The sequence below is a fragment of the Papaver somniferum genome, chromosome 2, assembly GCF_003573695.1.
Source record: "Papaver somniferum cultivar HN1 chromosome 2, ASM357369v1, whole genome shotgun sequence".
Taxonomy (NCBI): Eukaryota; Viridiplantae; Streptophyta; class Magnoliopsida; order Ranunculales; family Papaveraceae; genus Papaver; species Papaver somniferum.
This window is the reverse complement of record NC_039359.1, coordinates 199,994,748-200,004,043: the sequence shown is the minus strand read 5'-3', so window position 1 is coordinate 200,004,043 and position 9,296 is coordinate 199,994,748. Positions and strand designations below refer to the sequence as shown.

General features: G+C 36.3%; 1 protein-coding gene across 1 annotated transcript; it reads right to left on the bottom strand.

Moving 5' to 3' along the window:
- Positions 1-221: 221 nt before the first annotated feature.
- Positions 222-4,083, bottom strand: LOC113350207 (zinc finger CCCH domain-containing protein 32-like). The gene is made up of 7 exons (XM_026594313.1): positions 3,752-4,083; positions 3,444-3,610; positions 3,190-3,255; positions 2,997-3,116; positions 2,606-2,896; positions 2,206-2,520; positions 222-1,506 (listed from the first exon to the last, which is right to left on the bottom strand). The coding sequence occupies exons 1-7, from the start codon at positions 3,858-3,860 to the stop codon at positions 1,108-1,110; spliced, it is 1,467 nt and encodes a 488-aa protein (XP_026450098.1). The 5' UTR covers positions 3,861-4,083; the 3' UTR covers positions 222-1,107.
- Positions 4,084-9,296: the final 5,213 nt, after the last annotated feature.

Below are 9,296 nucleotides of genomic sequence, written 5' to 3'. Positions count from 1 at the left end.
GATGTTTGAAATTACAAAACGTGCTACATGGTAATCTAGGAGATTCAAGTAAAGATAGATTGATTAAGCAAACCATGCTGGAGGAACGGGTTATTACCTGTTTGTGTACATGGGACTATGGGAGGAGGGAAACCACTGTAACAAGTTGGCACTTCCCATCTTTCCTGTCCCAAGTTTGGGCCCGGTTCATTTCTTGTCTAGATCTTCACACAGCTTCAATTACTGTCTAAATCTTCTTCCCACATTTTCATCAACTCGGTACAGTCATACCACTAGTCATACAACTTAGAAAGTAATAACGTATTGATACTGAAATACTACATATATGAAGAAAGGTAATTCAAGTAGGAACAAAAAGATCGATCAACGGAAGTACATGAATAAACTGAGGTGTAAACATATATGAAGTTAAGGGGGATTCTTCGTTTTCGTGTTTCAATAACAAAGTATGAATAATTATCCAGCAATTCAACTTTACTATATAACATTGTTTCTGACCTCTCTGGGGGGAGGAGCAGTGAGATTCCCCCTTAATTTGAGCTTTGCTTTGGGGGTATCTGAACATAAATATACTTTTCATTTCTTTTTTCACAACAAACCCCTAGTACAAAAGGGGAAGAGAAGAGAAGAGCACCAAATCTCTTTCCAGTTGAGATTATAAACGTACCTGTTCCCATAAGTGAAAAAGACGAAGAAGAGAGGAAGGACAAGCCTGTTTATAAGTTAAAAAGGGAAAAAGAAAGAGAACTTCATGGGACTGACTGATCCTTTTCATTCCGAATGGACCATAACTTGATAGATCTGGCTGATTTAAAAGATGGAAGTGATGAGATTTCACCTAGTGAAAGTGATGTTCTATCAAGGTTATTAAGAAAGCGGAAGGGAAAGACAATAAAGGGGTTGTCATACCATTGGAGGACCGGTTATAACTTATTCGAAATTGAAAGAGTGAGGAATACAAAAAGATATATGAACAGGAAGAGTTGAGCGGATGGACCTGAATCAGAATATTGAAGCTGGAGTGTGATCGAAGTGCTTATCTGAGAGATGAGTACAAAAATACATGGTGATCTACAAAAAAACATGATGGTTTTCGGGCGTTGTTGATCAACTAGAGCCAGCGATCTCACCATCATGACCTGCGCTGCTACCAGTTGAAGGGGCAGAACTCTGACCAGCCAACGGTAGACTTGAATGAGGCACAATACTACTCTTTGAGAAAATAGAACCTACTGAACCACTGGATGCATTCTCTGAGGATGGTACTCTTGTTATAAACGATTCCTTGCTGGATCCGGTAATCAACTCCGGCCGTAACTCTGAAGACGATGAACATGGGGCCAGCGTAGTTGGAGAAGAACCAACAGGGTACGGGGCAACTGGCATATCAGTAAGGGAGGATGCAGATGGACTGTAACTGAGGGTCCCCATTGGATGGTCATATTTGCATGTCGGACCGAACTTGCAAACTCCATATTGAGCGAAGAAAGTGCAAGGTGGAGCTCCCTGTTCATTGAATAAGTAGATCTGAGACGCAACACATCAAGATACCAGCCATACTAAATTCCAAACAGTCCATATCAGCATAGAAATGTTTCAAGAGAATGATATAGTGCTAGTGATTTAGACTTAAATTTTGTTACATGCATACCTTTATAAGGCTATAACAATACGAAATAACCGATACGTCTATTGGGTAGATCAGGAAAGTTCTTATGTGTCGATCATTAATGTCCAAAGTAATACTAATAAGTACGTTAACCATCCCATGGATGAGATTTCTATTGACGTGCTTGTCTTTGCATGGTGGCAGTAACAGGTTACACCTGACCTAGTAACTAGAGAATAAAATAATAACACACTTCAGGAAGACACTTCACTATGGTCATTATAGTTTACATGATTGTAAGAAAATGTACAAAGAAATCATAGAACACAAGAAGCAAGAAAACTACAGCTTTACGGACAGCACTTTCAGTTTATTATCTGTTCCACACATGTTAGCAGGTGTGGCCTTTGCACACCCTCGAGGCAACATTTGAGAACAAAGTCATAGTATTACAAAGAAGATTGACTCCAATATCCATGGTAGGATAACTCATATTAAATTATGGGCAATCAACAGAGTATCTTGCATCTCCAATTAGTAAAATCATTTCCAGCAAAGTATGGGCTTTGGTAAATCTTAAGTAATGAGATTCTTACCGGACGAAGAGGAAGACCCATAGGACTGAGGACCATTGTATTTGGAGCTATTAATTCGGGAGGATGATGGTATCTACACATGGAACCATATTTACAATCCCCCGTTCTCATGTAGTATCGACACTCGGGTAGGCCAGGTCTATCAGGGTAAACAGTTTCCTTCTCGCCACTGCTTGAAATTGCAGCAGACATGGGTAAGGGTGGGGGAGCTCCTGTATATGCAGGTGCAGAGGGAGATAGCCGTGTTACCCCATAAGGTGATCCAGCTCCAAAAGTGGGCTGATTACTTGGAGATGCAACTTGGCCTACAGATCCCTGAATCAAGTAAAGATAGAAATTTCAATATCTATAGTGATGGGTTCAAGCCCTAGTAACCAGCAAGAGGCATTTGTGCACTTACCGGATAAGGACTCCAGCCTGAAATGGGAACCATTCCTCCAGATACCAACACTGACCCATAAGTCCCTTGAACAAATGAACCAGGCATCAACGGGGGCCTACCAACTTGCCAGCTGGCGGGCACTCCTCCAAATTGTTGGGTAGAAGGAACTAGAGAAGACTGAACTGCTTGATAAAATTCAGGTGCTGGTGCAGGTACCGTCAGACTTGAGGGTTGTGGATGATGGAATTTACAGGTTTCACCAAATTTGCATTGCCCCGTCTTTATATAGAAGGAACACTCTTTCTCTCCCTGTCGTAACAACATTGCCACATGCATCCCATCATTAAAAAAGAATCTAACAAAGTGGGAGTGTAGATCAAGCAAGTTCATTAAAGAAAGGAGTTCTCACCGGCCGAAGTGGGTATCCATAATAATTTAGTAACACAGCATTGCCCGTTCCACCTTCAAATTTTGGATGATTGAACTTGCAAGAAGAACCAAATTTGCAAGTCCCAGTCTTCATAAAATACTGAAAATCCAAAAAGACCATTAATAACACCGCAAAACTTTCTTTATCAACTCAAGGCCATACAATAGGGTACCTGGCATACAGGTTCCCCTTCCCTCTCTGGATAATCTCCTTCTCCTTGTCTTACAGCTCCCAAAGCCTAAATAACATTTCTCATCCATCCATTCAAACTTCAATTAGATTCGCTGAACACAGTGTAAACTGATAAAAACTCAAGTACATTACAAAATTTCTAAACTGAAATGAATCCAAACAAGTAGACATAAGTATGATATACTGTCCCCGATAAAAATAAACAAATTAAGAGAGGATCAATCGAGGAATTACCAAAGTACGATCACGGGGATGATTAAATCGACATCTAATACCATAACCACAGGAACCAGTCCTCATATAATAAACACAATTTGGTTCACCAAGTCTCTCTGGATAAGAAGAACCAGAAGTAGTATTCCTACTCCCTCCTCCCCCTAATCCTAACTGCCACATAGATTCTACAAGGAATAACAAAAACCCATCATTACTTTCACAAATTTTAATCAAATTTGACATTTCTATAACAAACCCTAAACTGAGATCACCTAAAATTTCATTTTTTTTTTTTAAAAAAAAAATTGCAAAAAGGGACCACGAACCTTCAAGGCCAGTTTCCGATACTATTACTCCAACTCCAGTGTTGTTGTTCCAATCTATTGATGGTGGATCTGTATTTGTACCTTCCATTCCAGGAATCCGACTGTGCATTTTTTTTTCTTTTTTTTATATGTTATAAAGTTCTGATCTTTACAGAAGAAGAATGTACACTTTGGAAAGAGAGAGTGACTGATGTAAGAAACTGCCTGAATCGTTTGCAAAAAGTTCTGAAACTAATGATCTGATGAACTACTCCGATCAAATTGGAAAATTGTCTGCATTGAAATTTCTGGTTCTGAATTAGGTCTGAATTTCTCTCTCTTTCTCTCTCTCTTACTTCATTCAGGTTCTTTTCGTCTGTTTTTTTTGTTTTATACCCGCCAAACAAATGAACAAGGACTGTTTTGTAATTCTATCAATTTGAAGGACTACATGAGTAGCAAAAGGAAATTTAGGAAAAATCATTCCTACATCACTGGTGTACGAGAAAATGTTCACTACGTATTTTCAGTGCCAAGCTAGATTCATTCACATTTGTGAAAAGCAGCCAGTTATTTGATAGATGAAGAATTCGGTGCCTCCAACCGGCACATATCGAAGTTAGGTCATGAATATCACCATGCGAAGACTCTTTCACAATGTTGTGGTCATTGTTCAATAAACCATTAAGCTCGGAAGTGTTTTTAGTTTTGTGGTGAAAAATAAAAATAAAAATCGGAAAAATAAAATTATTATATATTTTCCGTGTGAAAATTTATATCTAATAATTAAAATTGATACTCCTAAATTTTAATAAATAAGAAAAAATAAATTATTTTTGAAGTAAAAATGTTTTGAAATTTTGGAAAAAAAAATCTGAGATTTATCTCGAGAGAGATGGCGGGAGACCCACTTTCCCATAACATTTCGACAGAAGGGCTGATATCTACCATCGAATATCTTCTCGCGATAAATTTTGGGATTTCATGTTATCTAATATTTCGTCCGTCCTAATTTACTTGCCTAAAATGGTTTTTGCACAAAATTTAAGGAAGGCAGAGAGAAATTTTTTTTCCAAAATCACCCCTGACTAGTATTTGAGAATGTCAAGGTGACGATTGACATTTGTTTTCATGACTTTGTTGTGGTAGATTTTGAATGTGATCAAAAGGTTGTGAAAGTGATGTCGGATTGGTTTGGTATGGCGGAGTGTGTATTGGATTGTTTTGCTGTGGTGGCTTTAACAGGTTACCGACACTGCTTTTGTATGAAACTACGCTAATGCCATTGTGATACAGGAAACATGTGTGATAAGATGACCTTACCAACCAGAAAACAATGACCTAGTTTAGCTACATCCCTATACACATTAATAATCTCTAATCAAATTTTGGCCCTCGAAGAATATCAGGATGTTTGATCCTACGGTGGATAAGTTGTAATTAGGTTCTCTTGGATGGTAATATTGATATTAAAGCTTTGTCTCTAATACAAGCGTGTGTATTTATTATAGGAGGAATAAAATTTGACAAAATTGTCCTTTAATTATTATTAATTTGATTTGAATAATATATGACAAAATTGTCATTTTGACCTTTTCTTCATTTTGTTTTGTTGTCTTCTTTCAAGATTTCAGGAAGAGAATATGAAAGTGCACTAATGATTTCATTATTGGTGAACCAATTAGGATCACTTGAAACCTAAACTTTCTACTAACCTAATATTTTTATGTGGGAAGTTGTTAAATCGAATGCCTGCTACACGTGCAAATGGCACTGCCGCAAATTGTTAGCTAGCATTACTTGTTCAACATGCCTGGTCATGGCACACTGTGGTAAGCGTGACCTATGGTACATGAATAGGAACAAACGCAAGAATGTGTCATCAGTAAGGCTATGTATTAAGTTATGGATGGTGGGAGAACAAGTTTTTTGATAGGCGGCTCTTTTCCGTGAGCAGATAAAGTATAACAATTGTTTTGCCTAAATTTCCGAAATAACGACCTAGGTTATTGAGGGGAATAACATCATCAATTCATTCGTCGCCCAAATTCCGGCATTGTGAATCTTGTTAAATTCACATTTTTTTTCTTTGATTCTATAACTCCTTTATAAGTGACTTTTATTTTCACAATACAATGAAATACAAATTGGTCCTACAAATAATATATTAGAAACAGTTTAGTCCAATAGACTTAGTCAATTGTCTGTTTGGTCCTATTAGGTAATATAAATTATAATTTGGTCCTAAAAATTATGGTTTGGTCCTAGGGTGATGTCATTGATGTAAATGTCACCTTGTAATGGCAGAAATACCCTTTTAGATAAGGACCATATATATAGTAAAAAAGTAAGAGAAAATAAATCATTCTCTGATTTACTTTCTCTCTCATCTTTCCAGATCTAATCTCTCTCTCTTTTTCTTTCTTCTTCTTTTTCCTCCTGTTAATGGCGTCTCCATTTTTGTTCTTCTATTTTTCTTCCTGCTGCTGTAAACGATGGTGATGGAGGTGAAAATCGATTTAGATATTTAGATAGGTAGTTGTAGACGATGAATGCGATGATGTTGGTACTGTTGAATACGATTATTTTAGGGTTTTTTTCTTTTTTCTGCTGTTGTTAACGATGAAGATGATGAAGAAGATGAAGACATGTTGTTGCTACTGCTGTTGACGATGAAGACGATGGTGTTAATGTTGATTTTGATGATGATGATGATGAAGAAGATGAAGACGATGGTGTTAATCTTGATTTTCTTTTTTCTGCTGCTGTTGACGATGAAGATGATGAAGAAGATGAAGATATGTTGTTGTTGCTGCTGTTGACGATGAAGACGATGGTGTCAATCTTGATTTTGATGATGATGATGATGAAGAAGATGAAGAAGATAAAGATCTGCTACTGCTACTACCGTTGATGATGAAGACGGTGGTGTTTTTGAAGACGAAGATGTTGTTGTTGTTGTTGAAGACGACGAAGATGATGATGATGCAGTTCATTCCATAAATGAACTCTGCTTTTATATGGAGTTCATTCCAGAAATGAACTATGTTTTTATATGGACTTCATTTCTGGAATGAACTCTGTTTATTTAGGTTTTTATATGGAGTTCATTTCTGGAATGAAGTCTGTTTGTTTAGGTTGTTATATGGACTTCATTTCTGGAATGAACTCTGTTTTTTTAGGTTTTTATATGGACTTCATTTCTGGAATGAACTCTGTTTTTTTAGGTTTTTGTATGGAGTTCATTTCTGGAATGAAGTCTGTTTATTTAGGTTTTTATATGGAGTTCATTTCTGGAATGAAGTCTGTTTATTTAGGTTGTTATATGGACTTCATTTCTGGAATGAAGTCTGTTTTTTTTAGGTTTTTGTATGGACTTCATTTCTGGAATGAACTGCTACAAGAAAATAAATAAAAATTAACACGGAAGGGTATTTTTATCAGTTTTATATTTTTAAATAATTATGGACCAAACAATAAAGGCGTTTGACCAAAGGACCAAATAGACATGGGCCCACCTAAAAAAGGACCAAACGATATTTTCCCCTTCATAATAATGGCGTTGGTTAGTAACATAATGAATGTAATGCTTAATGATTTAACGATGTGGAATCACTTCCTTTGGAGATCGGTGGTTTTTGTCTTTTCCATCATTTGAGAATATTACAACTTTGACATAAGTAGAAGAAGCGCTTTCTTTGATAACCGTTCTCGAGGTATTTTGGTGAAATGATTTTTAGCCTCGACAAATTTTAGCTCTTTACATGAATTATCTATTCTTTTATAGCCCAATCCTCGTGTATCACGAAAATTTCTACTTTCTCCCAATATATAGGTTAATTTGTTTGAGCTATCATTGGACTTATTCAAGTCCTTTCCTTCTTCCAATCTTTTGATTTTTTCATGAATGCCATCAAGATCTTTCTTTAACAAATCTGCTGGAGGAAGACTAGCACTTAATTTATCTTCAAGACTCAGTGCTCGTTGAGAATCAGTTTCCCTCAACTCTTCAAGATCTTGACCAAGCTTTTCATATTCAACAGTTTTTAAACATAAAGTTTTATCACTGCTCTGGATCAATTTACGAGGGAAATAAAGCTTCCCTCTCAAATCCTTATTTGATCGGATTCTCATTTCACAACCCTTGATTCTCCTTTTTAATATCTTATTTTCAAGAGACAGATCATGCATGTGCTTGAAGTGGTATTCTATATCTTCTTCTATATTTTTAAGAGATAACGAAAGGACGTACTTGATGTGATCAATAACATTCTTAACTTCCGAGTCAGATTTACCGGCGGTACACTTCAAATGAGCTTCACCTTACTTAAAAATCAATTCTTGTTCCGACGATTCTTTCAATGCTTTATCAAGATCTCTATCAAAACCTTTCATTTGGTAAGAAAGATTACTGAGAGCATCTCAATTTCTGAAAGTAGATTGTATTAATTTGCGAGTCTTTGAATTTTACCTCACTCTGAAGGTTATCAATTTTTGTTTTAAACTTTGTTTCTAAGAGATAAGACGTTTATTAACTCTTACGAGTACTTTAACAACCTTTATACTTCCTTTTACAAATTCAAAATCAGATTCGTCGGACCCGTAATATGAGCTATCAATCATCCTATCTACGATCTCTATCAAGTTTTTCAACTACTTGACTCTTAGACATATCCGGGATTTTTTCCTCCGATGAGATGACATAAAGCTACATAGGCAACTTTTGGACTTTAGGTATCAAAATCGTGTGATACAACAAACGGGTCATCTCTTTGTTTCCGAAAAAACATATTTTTCTTTGATTATGCCCTTTCTTCGTTTTTTTATAGTTGATTCATTAGAAACATATCTAGAGGATGGATACTTATAATCTTTCACAAGGTTACAAATTGAAGAAAGAAGATAATCATTAAGCATATCAGTTTATCAAGAAGGGAATACGAGTTTCCTTATTCTAAGAGTTACTGTATGATTTTCGTAAAAAAAAAAAACTCTTGATTCATGTCTTATAGGGATATTAGGCCTTTTTTGTGTGTGCATATTCTGATACCAATCGAAATGACGAGGGTACCGAGTACATCATAATCTTTTTGATATCAACATGTGCAGACACACCTTGTGTAACTATACCGAAACAATAGCATTTATAAGAATCTTCAACAGGGTGTACGTGGTAAATAGTCAATGTTCGAACTGAACTAATTACAGGATCCTGTTAGAGCACTGCTCGGTCGAACTCGCAAGTTTTTTTTATCTCAAGCTTGTAACCAAATTTAGTTGTATAAACCTATATCTTGATTTCTAGTTTACATTTAGCTAAGTCTTGGACTAGGATTAAAAGTGTGTAGTTGAGTATCAGACACCACTGAATCACCTATTGAAGACGGAGATCAACCGAAGACATTTGGAAAACTTCATCAACAAAAGCTATAGGAAAACTAAACCGTTTTACACTTGGTCACTGAAAACGCAGGGATACCAAATACACCTGACTTTTTTCGTTCGCCCAGAATTTGGTTCGGACACCCCTAAATTACAAATTTGCCCTTAAGTGAAACCCGGGTTC